General features: G+C 42.2%; 2 protein-coding genes across 5 annotated transcripts in view; both read left to right on the top strand.

Annotated features, from left to right (window-relative positions):
• Window positions 1-12577, top strand: part of col8a1a (collagen, type VIII, alpha 1a) — a 38804-nt gene extending 26227 nt beyond the window's left edge. For 2 of the 3 annotated variants that reach the window (XM_084361147.1, XM_084361148.1), the window contains exons 2-3: window positions 8265-8565; window positions 8775-12577. In XM_084361147.1, coding sequence (XP_084217273.1) covers window positions 8265-8565; window positions 8775-10711 — 2238 coding nt within the window. In that variant the 3' untranslated portion in view covers window positions 10712-12577. Of the gene's footprint in view, window positions 1-6009; window positions 6086-8264; window positions 8566-8774 lie in introns of those variants that run through there. The other variant, XM_084361149.1, reaches the window with a different exon arrangement.
• A 428-nt stretch (window positions 12578-13005) lies between these two features.
• jagn1a (jagunal homolog 1a) lies at window positions 13006-14805 on the top strand. Of its 2 annotated transcripts, none has more exons than XM_084361410.1 (3): window positions 13006-13087; window positions 13560-13660; window positions 13772-14805. In XM_084361410.1, the coding sequence occupies exons 2-3, from the start codon at window positions 13572-13574 to the stop codon at window positions 14232-14234; spliced, it is 552 nt and encodes a 183-aa protein (XP_084217536.1). In that variant the 5' UTR covers window positions 13006-13087; window positions 13560-13571; the 3' UTR covers window positions 14235-14805. The 2 variants fall into 2 exon arrangements, with proteins under 2 accessions (XP_084217536.1, XP_084217537.1); XM_084361411.1 differs by lacking the exon at window positions 13006-13087 and adding an exon at window positions 13122-13197.
• Window positions 14806-14920: the final 115 nt, after the last annotated feature.

The raw sequence follows: 14920 nt of genomic DNA on the forward strand, positions 1-14920 counted from the left end.
GTTTCTTTGTTTCTTTCCCAATCTCTCTCTTAATCTTTCCTTTATCAATCTCCGCATTGCATCATAGTATAAACTCAGCGATTGGCCCCTGCAGTGACCTTAGTGTGTGAAAAAAGCTACAGATGACCCCTAAATGTAGCTGGACGTAACCTTTCAAATGCAGTGTGTGTTTGTGTTTGTGTGCATGTATGCTGCGCACACAACGTTGTACCCTCCTGTATACATTATTCAGCAAATTTCAGGAATGCACAGGACAAACAGACCCAAAGACAGCCAAGAATAATGGCAGAGGGAAAGAAGTAAACACTTTGGTCATTTAGCGGCACAGCTGTGGCATAGTGTGTGTGTGTGTGTGTGTGTGTGTGTGTGTGTGTGTGTGTGTGTGTGTGTGTGTGTGTGTGGAGTAGCTGTATTCCTCGGGGTTGTGTACGAGGTTTGTTTGAACGAGGAGGTTTGCAGCGCCACTTGAAGAGGTGTTAATTTTACGAGGTGTGCTTTGTGATAAAAGCTGCGTTTAGGGAGCCGAGGAGCTGCAAATGTTTTTCCCTTTCGCTGAGAAACCACAACGTCAGGGCACTTACCAAGATTGAGTGCAAGAGTGCTGCTGGCTTAAGGTTAAATTTGTAAATGGTTTGCGGTGCAGGGAGGGAAGGCAGAGCGGTTTGCCAAACATGCTCAGTGGGATTTAAACACTGACTTTTCGGTCAGGCCGCCTGTGAGATGCAGATGGAGAAACTCAAAAGACCTAATTTGGGCGAATGAGTGAAGAGTTTAGGTGCGTAAGATTAATCGTTCAATCTTGAATCTTTGCCCAGAATGTGATTTGTACAATTTGACCTCTCACATCTCACCACCACCGGACTTTTCTGTAGAGCCTTTTTTCTACTCTGTTAGCAAGGTGGTTTAAAAAGACACACAGTCTCGCCCTCTGACATCCACAGAAGCCTGCAGGGTCAGTAAGTGGCTTCAGGTCACTGAACCGGGATGTTTCCAAAGGGAGAAAGGGGCCAGCGAGGGCAAACAGACAGAAATGAGGCAGAGGGTGAGGATGGCCCAGAACAGGCACGGCTCTGTTCACACAGAGACACAGGAAGAAAGAGAGACGGTGAGAGGAGCGCTGTCTGTATCTGACAGAGGACAGAGAATAGACAGATGTGTCTGGAGACACGGGGTTAGCAGACACAGAGCTAATATTTCCATCCCAGACCAATGTCACTGTGTGTGTGTAAGTGCATAGTTTTGTGCATGTGTGTGTGTGTATAATGCATAAGCAATGCAAGCCCACGACACCAGAGACAGGTGCGTTTCCATGAATGAGGAATCAGCCAGCAGCCGTTCTCAAATATTATCTATTATCTTGTGCAACACTGTTGGGTGTTTTTACGTGCATGATGTAAGTTACACCAACTTACAACGACATGCAGAACTTTTATAATAATTGCATAATTTTGGCTTCAAAGCATGACAAGCCTTTTGTAGTGTTTTTTGTGTAGTTTTGTCTTGAATTATTTTTGGCCTCCCCACAATAACAATACCTAAGCTGTGTTATGTTTGGTGTTATATCTTTATAATAGCACACTATAATAGCGCCAATGTCACACAAAACATCATTTGATAAATGTTAATAAGTAATTTTAAAGCATTTAACGGACAGTTTTTCCTAAAATACCTTTAGTGCTGTTTATCCATCTAGACTGTCTCACTGTGAGTTGCTGAGTTTTGGAGATATCACCAAAGATATGTCTGCCTTCTCTCTGTTATAACAGAAATAGATGGCACACACACACACAAAAAAAAACATTTAAAAAACCTAACAGCAATGTCTCTTTCCAGAAACCATGACGCGGTTACTCAAAACAGACCTTGTTGTCAAGAGTTTCATGTAGCAACTATTTTCTTTCCGTGTCACAGTGCAGAAGGAAGTGCACACCTTCTCGTGGATGAGAGGCTCATGCTTGTGTCAGTGTGGGATGTAAACGTTAAAGGTGTTGTACAACGTTAGCTTTCTTAGTTGGCTTACTAAGCTAGTCTCTCCTCTATGCACCCTTCCTTCTGCACGGCGATACGGAAAGGAGACAGTTCCTACATGAAACTGCTCACGACGAGGTCTGTGGATCATCCTGAGTAAGCGGGTCATTATTTCTGTAAAGAGACATTGCTGTTGAGTTTTTCAAATGTACTTTTTGTCACCACAAACCAAGCGCAATCTAGTTCCATTACATTTGATAGAAGGCGGACATGTCTCCAAAACTCGGCAACACACAGCAAAACAATCTAAATGGAAAAATACAACTTCAGGTAAAAGGAAAATGTACTTTTGATTTTAGGGTGAACTGTCTCTTTAAGTTGCTACAATAGCTTTAATGAACACTGAAACTGAGGCTCATTTCCACATCTGTAGTTTTGATTCCTTTATTCCTTCTTGACACATTTGTTCAGGGTGTTGCACAGCTGTTGCGGTTAATAAGAGTCTGTATGTTGCAGCTTGTATAAGCCGCAGTAGCTGACACCTCAGCCTGGGTCGACTCAGCAAAAAAAACACAGAGATAATGCCCATGAGTCCTCTCAAGTCGCACACCTGATGGTCAATTTAATGTGCTTGGTTTATGTAAAATGTCATTAAAAGATGGACATCTGGAAGTAGTCGGGGAAACAGAGGCACACACACGAGCACGGACTACACACACACACACACATACATTTCATACAATGTAGACTACTTTGAGGTTTGCTTATTTTTGAGGCTGTCTGGACCTGGCAGGACATGCTGAGAGCTCAGTGGTGTATGACCAGCCACACATGATTTTGGCAGCAGATGTTGAAAAATTAGGGTCCGAACCACAGATATCTGTACCTCCTCATCCCCCTGGGCTGCTGACTAATGGTTAACATGTTGGGTTAGATTCAAGTGACAGAACAAGATGTGGTGAGTGTTAAAAAAATGTAATAATAGTAATAATTTTAGCATCACTTCTTTCACAGTAACAGAAACATTAGAATACAATGGTTACTGAATATACTAAACATATTTAATGTAGCCATAGAAAATGTGTAACAGTTGTAGATGGGCTCTATCCATAATAGCTGCGTGGCTCTATTGGATCTGATTAATGAATGTTTTTGCAACTTCCTTTTATTGCTTTTTTTTGCTATGATACCATGTTTTTATATTTACATGCCATATACATATATTTATTTACTGTTTTCTGTAATAGAGCCCTCCGCCCAAAGAATTTTACAAGTGTACTTGTACAAGCAGAATGACGATACACATCTGAAACCCTGGGATGGTACTGTCGGTCTGCTGGTTCACCTATTTTGTCTTGCCTGAATCATCTCAACAAGTTTTGGATTGATTGTCATCACTGTCTGTGCAGACATTCGAGCTCTCTATAGAACAGATCCTGATGAGCACCACCGTGAGGTTCACATGTTGGGTTTTAAGGGAAATATCTTAACCTCTCTATGATGGATTGCCATAATTTGGTTCAGACATTCATGTTCCCCTCTGGATGAACTGTTTTCTCTTCAGTGATCCCCCGACTGTTCCTCTGGTGCCATCATTAGGTCAAAATGTCGATTTTTCCAAAATTGGGATCTTGCAAACATCAACAAAACTACTGAGATTCCCATTAGCCTCAGCTGCATTATGTGTTTAGTGCTAATAAGTAGATGTAAGCATGCTAACAAATTGGGTGGTGAACATAGTATCCATTATACCTGCGTACCATCAGCACATCAAGATGTCGCTGTAAGCATTTTAGCATGCTGACATTAGCATTTAGCTCAAACCCCGTGCCTGATGCTGCATTCACATGCTCCTCGAATGGTCCCGTTTCCTGAGTTGGGAAGTTGTCTTTCGACTTCAGTATTGTCATGTCCATCATGTTTGAATGTGGGAGCGACATGGACGCCAAAGAGAAGTAGTTTTGTATTTTATCATTCAGGACGTTAAACAACACCTTGACAGCTGTTTCCAGTACTTGAGTGACAAGGAACCACAAAGGAAACAATAAATTACTTTTTAAAAGGTTCTTGCCAGCAACTTGTGTACCAGGTTGTTGTTCCGACTTGAGAGGGCATTAACAGTCAGCACAGCCTCACAAAGCTGCTAACTTGGCTGTAGAGTCCTGATACAGAAAACATTGCAATTATACATGGAAAGTATAGCATATTTACAGTCATTTAGGGAGAGTCACCTGATCACTCATGAATGCCTCATCACTCTTACGAAACTATTTCAGCATCCGTACTTGCTGGCTTAATGTTCATCATTATGTGCACGTGCGTCTTTTCCTGCCTCATAAACAAACCAGTGTAGAAAGGGTGTGAACTGAATCACACATGGGTGACATCTGCCTGGTATGAAAATGTAGAACATGGTTGCTGTTCCTGTTACAAATGACTGCGTGTCAGACAGTCACCATCGAGCGAGCCAGATTGTTTTACACCAGTGTGTGAAAAAATTCAACTGTAAATCTTACAAATGTGAGAAAGGGCTCACAACACGCTACTCACACCATCGTGGCTTCTCACAGCTGTGGCACATTTATACGTCACTTCGTGTCTGACATCTGTGTGGATAAAGACGGAGGGATGACACCAGCATGAAATATAGTCAATCGGTATAATAGACTTCTTTGTAGTCACTTTGTTATAAGTGCACCCCTCTCTCTGTCTGTTTTCTCTCGTAACAAGTTAAAATGTGGAAACTGCTGCTCAATGTTTATGTCAGAGTCTGAAAGTGGTCCTCTGGAGGCAACACTTGTGTAGAATAATGTGTTGGAGAGAAGCACACCAGGTAAAGACAGGAGGTGTTTCCATCACTCTGCGGTTACTGTTACAACGTTGTGGTGTTGCTATGTGACGCTGAACAGACCTTCGTTGTACGTTCCCTCTGATCTGCAGTTGCAAGTTTTGTCAGAATATTTCCACCCCTTTAAAAACACCTTTCCACACAAACACACACACCCACATACCGACAGTGAGCTGGGACGTTCCTAAAAGGTAGTAAAACTGTCACATTGATTTTCTCAAACCTTTATGTGTGTATAAACTGTAAATACATGGTCAAAATAAGGGAAATACATATGAAATAGATCACTGATATCACTGATCCTGACCGTGTCTTCGGAAATGCCTTCGATACTGGAATCTGTATCAGCAAGTACACATAATATATTTCTTAAAACTGGGACGCTTCTACCTTCTAGCAGCGTCCCATACACCTGCGTGGAATATACAGATTTTTTTACTGCACAAGTAGCCAATATCCAGAAACAGCATGTGAGCTTTTTTTTTTTTTAAATACACTGGAATTGGATAGGTACTTTGGTGCTGGTATTGGATCGGTAACCCTGATTTTGATCAATTTGTAGATCAAATACAACTTTTATGAATCATATAATTGTCATCCTCTCATTAACAGATGGGATGATTCAGTTGTATGTTTGGATTGTCGTGCTATAAAAGTGTCTCTGTTGCTGCTGTACATTGTGAAAAGAGCAACTGTGTCTGGTGTGCCATTAGACAGCAGGTGAAAGTTTGCACCTTTGTCACAAATCCTTGAAAGAGGCTCCTCTCGGTTCTGGTGGGTCTCTCGACTCGGAGTATTTGCTGACAAAAGTGTGTCTGAAGATTTTAACCTGACAAATGTCTCAGGATCAATGCACGGACCGCAGCTTCCACTCAGTAGGCAAAAATAGGTTACAGTTTTCGTTGGGAAGGCTTGATGGCATTCCTCTGGACTCTTTGGCATGTCTGGTCTCTGTCGCCATAGAAACAAGGTGGGCTTCTTTCAAAGGCCGGCAGTCATCAGGGGAGACAGTGGCACGGCCATGTCAAAATCACCAGCCGACTGAGAAAAGGCCAAAGGGCGGAAAAGATCCAAAGAGCCAGTGATGGAGTGGACACTAAGGATGTGGTTTAGGATGTGGTTTAGAAAAACGACAGATGAGTTGTAATAAAACTGGGACTGTGATTGAGGTTGAGCCTGGACGGGGAGTGTGGCAGGGGATGAGTATGCTGAGTCCGGGATGGAAATGGCACGAATAAAACGAGTAGACACTCAGAGGAGCAGCTTATAGTGAGTATTCATTGGCTGTGGAGCTAAATAAATCTATTTGCCTTCCCCGTTACTGACTATTTAAAGCAGACAGCTGAGAGAGGTAAAATGAAAATAGGAAGTCTGAACTGCACAGCTGAACCGCAACTCTGTTTGTTCAAAAACTGTACTTATTGTACCAGAAAGGAGAGAAAAGATATTGGCAGGCACATCAAATGAAGGGATTCTTCCTCAGCAGTGTTAACCAGTGGGGACAAGCCCTTTGTATGCCTTCCTCTGTCCACTCCACTTTTTATGTCATTAACGATAATTTGTATTGTTTTACCTTATTATCAGGAGTAGTGTGCACACCAGTGAGTTAACTGGAAGGTGGCAGAAATTCTTCACACACTTGTAAACGTTTTTTTTAGGCTTGAGTGTCAGGCAATGCTTGTTCATACAAATGTCCTTGTCACCACATATCCTGTTAATTTAGAGTTCAAATCATCAGCATAGTGCAAATTGTCTTTAAGAGAAATAGGAATATGCTCTGTACTAACATGCATATCAGCATGTTATAGCCACAGGACTGCACTCTTCACCTCTGTGAATGTGCAATTCTTTGGTAACTCATACAGTACTGATTCATCATTGTACTGGTAATGAAGCATCTTGAGCCAGTTATCCCAAAGGCATCATGTTTATTCTGATAAGATTAAAAGTAATGGTGTATTTGTTTGTAAGTAAAGTTTTAACCAAAGGTTACATGAGGGGACTCAAAAGTATTCTGTGGTATGACATTTTATGTGGCTCCCTCTTGTGGATAAGCACAGTAAGTGCAAATTATCCCGGTCTAGCCTGAGAGAGTGACACATTATTATGTGTCACAATGTGTAAATGTGTGCATTTTTAATGCCAGGTTTAAATGGCATACACCTTTCAGACAATTTAACTTATTGTTCAAAAATAATATTTTAAAGTCATTGAGCAGTAGTTTAGTTTAGTAGTTTATAAATATCCCCAAAATATGAAATTACATTACCAGTAAATATGAGACATAAGAAGTGCAATCAATATTTATTATAGATCACCAAAAGTAAATTAATCTGTATTTTACTGTAACTTCAAAAGATTTTCAGAAAATTGGTCTAGATTTGTTGCAGAACACCACATCAAAAGTCAAGATTCATCTTCCTTCATACAGTCACTTCATCTTTCTGTGTCAGAGCTAAACCAAAGACACATTGATAGCAGATTAATCCCAAGAAGAACATTTCCAAAATCCTATTCTGAATGTAGTTTTGTATCAATGTGAAGAATGCATATCCTCTCTAGCAGTCAAAGACTTAAAAAACTCCTAATAGCCATTTATATTTTATTTCAAGTCCATATGATTGTTCATCTGTTTCTTAGTAGAAATATACAGCAAACATCTGCATTGTTCAGTTTCAAACAGGGTTCCAGTTACATGGGAGCCAATGTGAGCTGAGCTCCCATGGAAGCAGTAAAATCACACATCTCTAGGGGTCACTAATACATTACTAAATACCATTATTTTAATTTAAAAAATGATTTCTTCAATGTAATAAGTATTAGGGATATACAGTAAATAGGTTAAAAGAAACAAGTTTTCCAGCGGAACTACTTCACTAGTAACAGCAATATCACAGACTCCCTTACAAATAGCGTGATTTTAAGAAATGCTGCATGAGAAAACTTAACAAACTTTGTGAAATGGCTGCAGCAAATTTTAAATCTTTGGTGCCTTCTTGTAAATTAGGCATTAAACACAATACATTAGAATGTTTCTTTCCTTGTAAAAAGTGTGAGTTTGTGGCTGCACCACTGTAAAAGCTATCCAACATCCCGCCCAATTCCGTGTCTGAAGTGCTTCTTACCTCCTAGCAGCTGTTCGAACACACTGTTTCAACTGATTTCACCAATTTACACTAGATTTATTAAAGTTGCAAATGGCATCCACTTAACCAGCCCATTCACTCCAAAGAAAACAGAAAACAAAAAAACGAAACAACTTTCTGATGTTGTCTGGCTATGACAATATCACACAGATGGCACTCAGACACAAGTACAACATGAAGGTTCATGATATGTAAAAGAAATGCTAAACTACCACCCCACAAATCTCTGATCTACTTATTAATGTACATTTGCAGTCTTTTACTCATTCCCTTATATCTTGTCTTCTCTTCCTTCTAAACAGGCCTTGGCCATGCCTCCCCTCCCTGTCCCCCTCTTGACACTGCTACAGCTTGTAGTACTGACTTGTGTGAGCGATGGGGCCTACTACGGACACAAGCAACACCCTCAGCCATACCAGCCAATGCAGCACCTCCCTCACATGGGCATGGGTAAAGAAGGATATCCCCAACAACAGTACCTTGGAAAAGAGGGGCCCTATATGCAGTATCCCCACTACAGGAAGGAGCTTCCTCAGATGCCCATGCACAAGGGCAAAGAAACCGGTCGTAAAGGGGGCAGCTATAATGGTGGCCAAGGCAAAGGTGAGAAAGTCAACATTTTCAACAAACATTCACCAACAATCTACGAAGAACATTTGGATGTTGAACACATGTGACATAACATGACAAGGGCAAAGACTTTCTTTATTTTTAATGCCATAAAATACGTTATTTTTTATGCTGATTCTTCAAGTGCTGAGAGAAGAAAAGTTCATAAATAAGAGCTATTTTATTTATCTCATCCCTCACAGGTCAGACAATCCCTAGTGGTGCTGAAGGAATTCCCCAAGGAGAGCAAGGACCAACTGGGCCACCTGGGCCAGAGGGACCTCCAGGACCTCCTGGACCACCAGGTAATGGACAACCAGGACCTGCAGGACGCCCCGGGACCCCCGGTCCACCAGGAGTGCCAGGAATGGGCAAGCCAGGTTTGCCAGGACTGCCAGGCAAGCCAGGAGGAAATGGTGATGCTGGGCCTGGAGGAGAAATGGGCCCAAGGGGAGAAGAAGGGCCAGCTGGACAGCCAGGGCCTCAGGGTCTTCCAGGACCACCTGGTCTACCAGGAATAGGTAAACCAGGGGTACAGGGATTACCAGGCCAACCGGGGCCCAAAGGGGAGCCAGGTCACAAAGGTCTGCCAGGACTTCCTGGATTACCTGGACCCAAAGGAGACAAGGGGATGGGCCAGCCCGGACAACCTGGTCACAAAGGGCTCCCGGGGCTCCCAGGACCTGCTGGCCCAAGAGGGCTGCCTGGCTTTGGAAAACCTGGATTGAATGGGGCACCAGGGCCACAAGGACCACCAGGAGACAAAGGACACCCTGGAGAGCAAGGACCAACTGGGCTACCTGGTGAAGGAGGACAGCCTGGTCCTCCAGGTGTACCTGGTCAAGGGAAGCCAGGCCAGAATGGCCTGCCAGGACAGCCAGGCATGCCAGGTGGGAAAGGTCATCCAGGACCACCAGGTTTGCCAGGAAAGCCTGGACTACCTGGATTTGGTAAACCAGGAATGCTAGGACCAAAGGGTGATAAAGGTATGGGCGGGCCACCTGGATCTCCAGGACCAAAAGGAGATAAAGGCCACGGTGGACTACCTGGTATGCTTGGTCCCCCTGGACCAAATGGTCCACCTGGCTCTCCAGGTCCTATGGGACCCCCAGGAGGTCCAGGTGCACCTGGTCTTAAAGGAGACTGTGGACAAGGAGGACCTAAAGGACTTGATGGTGGTAAGGGTGACTCTGGTCCTTCTGGGTTACCTGGCAAGGATGGTCTGCCTGGAGAGCGTGGAGAGCCAGGACCAAGAGGTCCACCAGGGCCAATTGGTGCCAAAGGAGATGGTGGGCACAAAGGTCTGTCTGGTACCCCTGGTACTCCTGGACTTCCTGGGCCAAAGGGACAAGGTGGACTACCTGGTGAGGTAGGACCTCAAGGTCCTAAAGGAATCCCTGGAATGGATGGTGCAGCAGGACCAATCGGGCCTCCTGGTCTCCCAGGGCCAAAAGGAGATAGTGGTCAACCTGGTTCACCAGGCATTGCAGGTGAAGGGATTCCAGGTCTTATTGGTCCCACTGGACCCCCAGGGAAAGATGGCCAAGCAGGACCCAATGGACAACCAGGTCAGCCCGGCCCTCCTGGACTACCAGGCCCACCAGGAGAATCTGGTCTGTCTCCTGACATGGCTGGAGTGCTCTCTCAGATGGGCCCTGGACTAGATGGTGTTAAGGCTGGTACTTATGGTAAGAAGGGCAAGTTTGGAGGCAATGGGGCAGAAGTGATGGGTGCCAGTGGGTTGGAAATGCCAGCATTCACAGCTGTAGTAACAACTCCCTTTCCACCTGTGGGCACTCCAGTCGTCTTTGACAAGCTCTTGTACAATGGTCGCCAAAACTACAACCCTGAGACAGGAATATTCACCTGTGACATGCCTGGCATTTATTATTTTGCCTACCACTTTCATTGCAAAGGAGCTAATGTGTGGGTGGCCTTGATGAGGAACAATGAGCCAGTGATGTATACATATGATGAATACAAAAAGGGTTTCCTAGATCAAGCATCAGGGAGTGCAGTATTACCTCTCCAACCTGGAGACACTGTGTATGTCCAGCTGCCCTCGGATCAGGCTGCGGGACTTTATGCTGGGCAGTATGTGCACTCCTCCTTTTCCGGGTATTTGTTATATCCGATGTAAAACTACAAACTCCAGGGATAGAGAGGTTTCAGTGACAACAAAGTGGTAGCATATTTTTTATAATATAAAACATGATCATAAGCCACCTTGGACTGAGCAGTATTAGCAATGTGAAGTCAGCCAACTATTGATCTTGTCAGCACAGCTGAGAGGACAAGATAAAATATCTTAAGAAAAATTAGGAGTATCACAGTCTGTATATACAGCAGCTTTTGATACAGCCTTATAGCCATGAAATTGGGAGAGCAAAGATGTTTTCTTTTACAGCTTTGAAGATATAAAAGAATGTATAAAAAGGCATTCAAAGAAAACCTTGAAGATGGCTGCCAATGTACTTTTGAACACAAGAGTGCCACAAACCCAAAATAGTGCAATTTGTTATTAGGTAGAAACATATGAAGGGAAAATGTGAAGTGTATGCAAAAAGATAAAACAAACAACAACTTAAATAATACTGTTCCACCAGTGTCAAATTCCGTACCTCTTCAAAACTGGCAGCTACCCCATGTAGTGAAAAATGTGAGCACATGAAGACTTATTCATCTTGGTAGGAAATCTTTTTGCATGTGTACCTTTGTATAAATACAGTTTTTGTCTCTCTTTTGATAATGACAAGCATGTAAAATGCCTCTTGAGAATGAGATTACAAGGTTTGCATCGCAGCAGTTTGTACATGTTTTAGAGGTAAACACACTTCTGGTCATGTAACCTGCAAAAGACTGAGTTTTGGGAAAAGGTCAATTGTATATAGTGCAAGTCTCACCAACATAAGAATTGAGTTTCCAAAATAGAGTCTTGGGGCGACCTAAATGACTTTCACTTCAGATGTGTGAAGACTTTACACATACGACTCTATTGGTGGTAACCTATTAATGGCAGTTATTGTGCTCACTTATAGGAGCACCAAAGAAATTAAATCGAAATTAAATAATTACATGCATGATATATTTTGCTGACTGACAATTGCTCCCATGAGTGAGAGTCAAAGATTGAGAATGTAATATGAATATTTTGTGTTAATGCATGTCAGTTTATGGGTGTATTGCTGTAAAGAAACATTTTTTGTGCAAAAATACAAAGGTCAAACACACACACCACATTGCCCTGAATGATGAAAACCACTCCATAAACAATATTAAACATAACACCACAATATACATAAAAGTCAGCACTATGCAGCATCACTGTAACACTAACTTAACGGCAGCATTACACAGGTGCAAGTGACAAGTGGAAGCCCAGACCCTGTCTGTGAACATTTGCAGTTGCACAGATTTACTACAATATAACATCCAAAGGGGATTGAGCAGCGTTCCAGTTAATCCTGCTATTGGAAGTCAAACCAATTGCTAAAATGTATCTTACTTAATGGTTTTTATTTAAAATTCAACCGATTATACTCTGTAACTGTTTTGCAAGCCTGGTCCATTTGAGAAACAATTTATGGATTGTTGTATTGAAATGAAACGCTTTTTGGATTTGTAACCCAGTCGCTCTGATGTGATTTGTATAAAAGTTAGAAAACCAAATTAAGTCCTGCAGCTTCCTGGGTGTGCTGAATGTCTCCTTGTCAGGTTTGCGGGGGAATAAGAAATACATTTGGATTTTGAATGTCGCAGCAATACATAACAACAGTAATGTCAATAATTTATTATTTTATCCGCTGAACATGTACATGCAATGACGAAAACATAGAGTATGACAACTTTTAAAGGACAATTAATTGTATATTTCTCCTTTTAACCACGGTGCTAATACTGTTGTTGTAACCAAAGATTTTATGTCTGAATGTTTCCTGTTTGTTATTATTGTCCATGTTGTTTTTTCTAAATAAAAATAGTTTAATAAAAAAAAAAAAAGACTGTTGTTAACATCTCTATTTGTAAGCTCACAGAAATCAAACCTATCAGACAGATGCTGGTACATCAGTTGAAAACTGCCTGGTTAAATTAATTGTGTTGGCTCATCCATGGAGAAATGGAAGTGCGATTACCGAAAAATGTCGACAGGATTGTTGGTCCACACATGCCCTAATGTTAATGTTACCTGCTAGTTTGATGATGACATACCATGGACACCAGCAACACTGATAAGGTAATACAATGCAAGGTAGTCGATGCTTTGTGATCTTTGGTGCAGCTTTAATTGAGAAATGGCCCCTGGCATGATAGAAGGGTCATTTCCGGTCTAAATCATGAATGGGCTCCAGCTGGCTGTCTGTCTGCTGTGAGGAGAGATGCTGATGCTGCGGGAGGAGGGCTTTCTGGTCGACATTGTGCGCATGCGCACAGCTGTTTACAACATCCATCTGTCACATCTTTTGTTGGTACAAATTCAAACAAGCAGCTCAGACAAACGTCAAGGAAATACGCCGCGGTAAGCATTGTTAGCTGTTACATTTGAACGTTGTGTGTTATCACCGCCTGGTGTTGAAGGTGTACTCTGCTGAAACTGCTAATATAAAACGACGCCAGCCCCAACACACAGTACGTATCTCTTAAAGGTAATGCTCAATTAGGTTAGCTAGCAGCAGCAGCTAACAGGCTAGCCTGCTTTAAATCGGTCAGCAGCTCAACGTATCTGCCTTAAATGAGTCATTTTCAATATAAACGACTGTTTGCGATTTGGTATCAGAATCAGACAATAGTCTGGCTTATTGTGGATGATTTCCTGTCATTATGTGCTTGTTTATTTTCTTCCTCTCCTCTGATAGCCAGATCAGGAAATTAGGAAATTGTTACTGCACTATGCCCTGTATCCGCACATATTACTGACCAAACGATTCAATCAGCCCTTTGTTCTGTCAAGTGTTGGCTTGTGAAATGTGATTTGTCTCGTGTGTAAATAGGTTTCCCTCACCATGACATCACGTGTTGGCCCTAGAGCTGCTGGTACCAATGGAAGTGACTTCAAACACAGAGAGAGGATAGCCCCACATTACCAAATGAGGCAAGTACCCTTTGTCTGTGTCTGATCACTAAATATAAATGTTACCTCAAGATATTAAGAACATCAAAAAGGATCATTAATACACCTTGTTATCTGTTTCTGGTTTTACAGTGCTTCCCTAAAGTCGGAGGTCCGGAAGTTAAACCTGGTCCATCTTCTCATCTGGCTGCTGGTGGCGGCTCAAGTGACTGTCAGCCAATTCAACCTGGTGTCACATGACACAGTGTCCATGCCGTACCAGTGGGAGTACCCCTACCTGCTCAGCCTCCTCCCTCTGCTCTGCAGCAGCCTGTCACTGCCAAAGAACAATATCAGTTACCTGGTCATATCCATGATCAGCGCAGGGTTGTTCTCCATAGCACCTCTCATATATGGTGGAATGGAGATGTTCCCTGTGGCGCAGCAACTGTACCGCCACGGAAAGGCCTACCGCTTCATTTTTGGCTTCTCTGCAGTGACTGTTATGTACCTCATCATGATAGTTGCTGTTCAGGTGCATGGTTGGCAGTTATATTACATGAAAAAGCTGTTAGACTCATGGTTTAACACCACTCAGGAGAAGAAGAAGAAATAATGGAGTGACCAAAGCTGTGACTGGGCAAAACTGTGTTTTTATCTTAATTTATGCATAAAGTTATGAGTCTTCATGTCAGCTTATAGTTATTGCAGATATTATCATGTGACATTATATGTTAGCCAACAGTGTAGAATAGAGGAAGATGTACAATTTATGCAGGAGCCTGGATTTTTTTGTCATCATTCATTCATTCATTTAAAGCACTCAACCGGGAGTGGCATCTTAACAACATCCATAAACATAGCATTCATTTGCTTTGTACCCTCTTCAGGACTGAGTCTAATTTGCAGCTTTTCTCCAGACAGAGAAGTAGATCATTGATAACCAGGACATCATTGTCATCACTCTAAAAATGTTGCCATGATTTGAACAGTATACATGTAAAGGTGTTTATTTATACATCAGTGAGGGCATGAATGTTCCAACATACATATTTTGCTTAGAAATTGGTACTGTATGTGCAGATGTGCTGACGTTGTACCATTCAATAAGTCTACCTATCACAATATCTTTTTCCCCCTTCAGATTGCATCTTGCCTATTAAAAAATAAAGGTCATAGTCACAATAGCTGTCTGCCTGTTTTCTCTTTCAGCATCAGAAAGCTAATTTATTAAGCCTGTGTATGTGAGTGAAATATGCATTTTACACCAAATAAACTAAATAGAAAAAAAAGGAAATGAAT

Source organism: Pagrus pagrus (assembly GCF_965226575.1).
Source record: "Pagrus pagrus genome assembly, chromosome: 9".
NCBI lineage: Eukaryota > Metazoa > Chordata > Actinopteri > Spariformes > Sparidae > Pagrus > Pagrus pagrus.

Bases quoted from the DNA above. Each gene is read 5' to 3' on its own strand.
- jagn1a (XM_084361410.1), top strand. From the start codon at position 13,572: ATGACATCACGTGTTGGCCCTAGAGCTGCTGGTACCAATGGAAGTGAC. The intron at 13,661-13,771 runs GCAAGTACCCTT...CTGGTTTTACAG, and splicing joins GCCCCACATTACCAAATGAG to TGCTTCCCTAAAGTCGGAGG.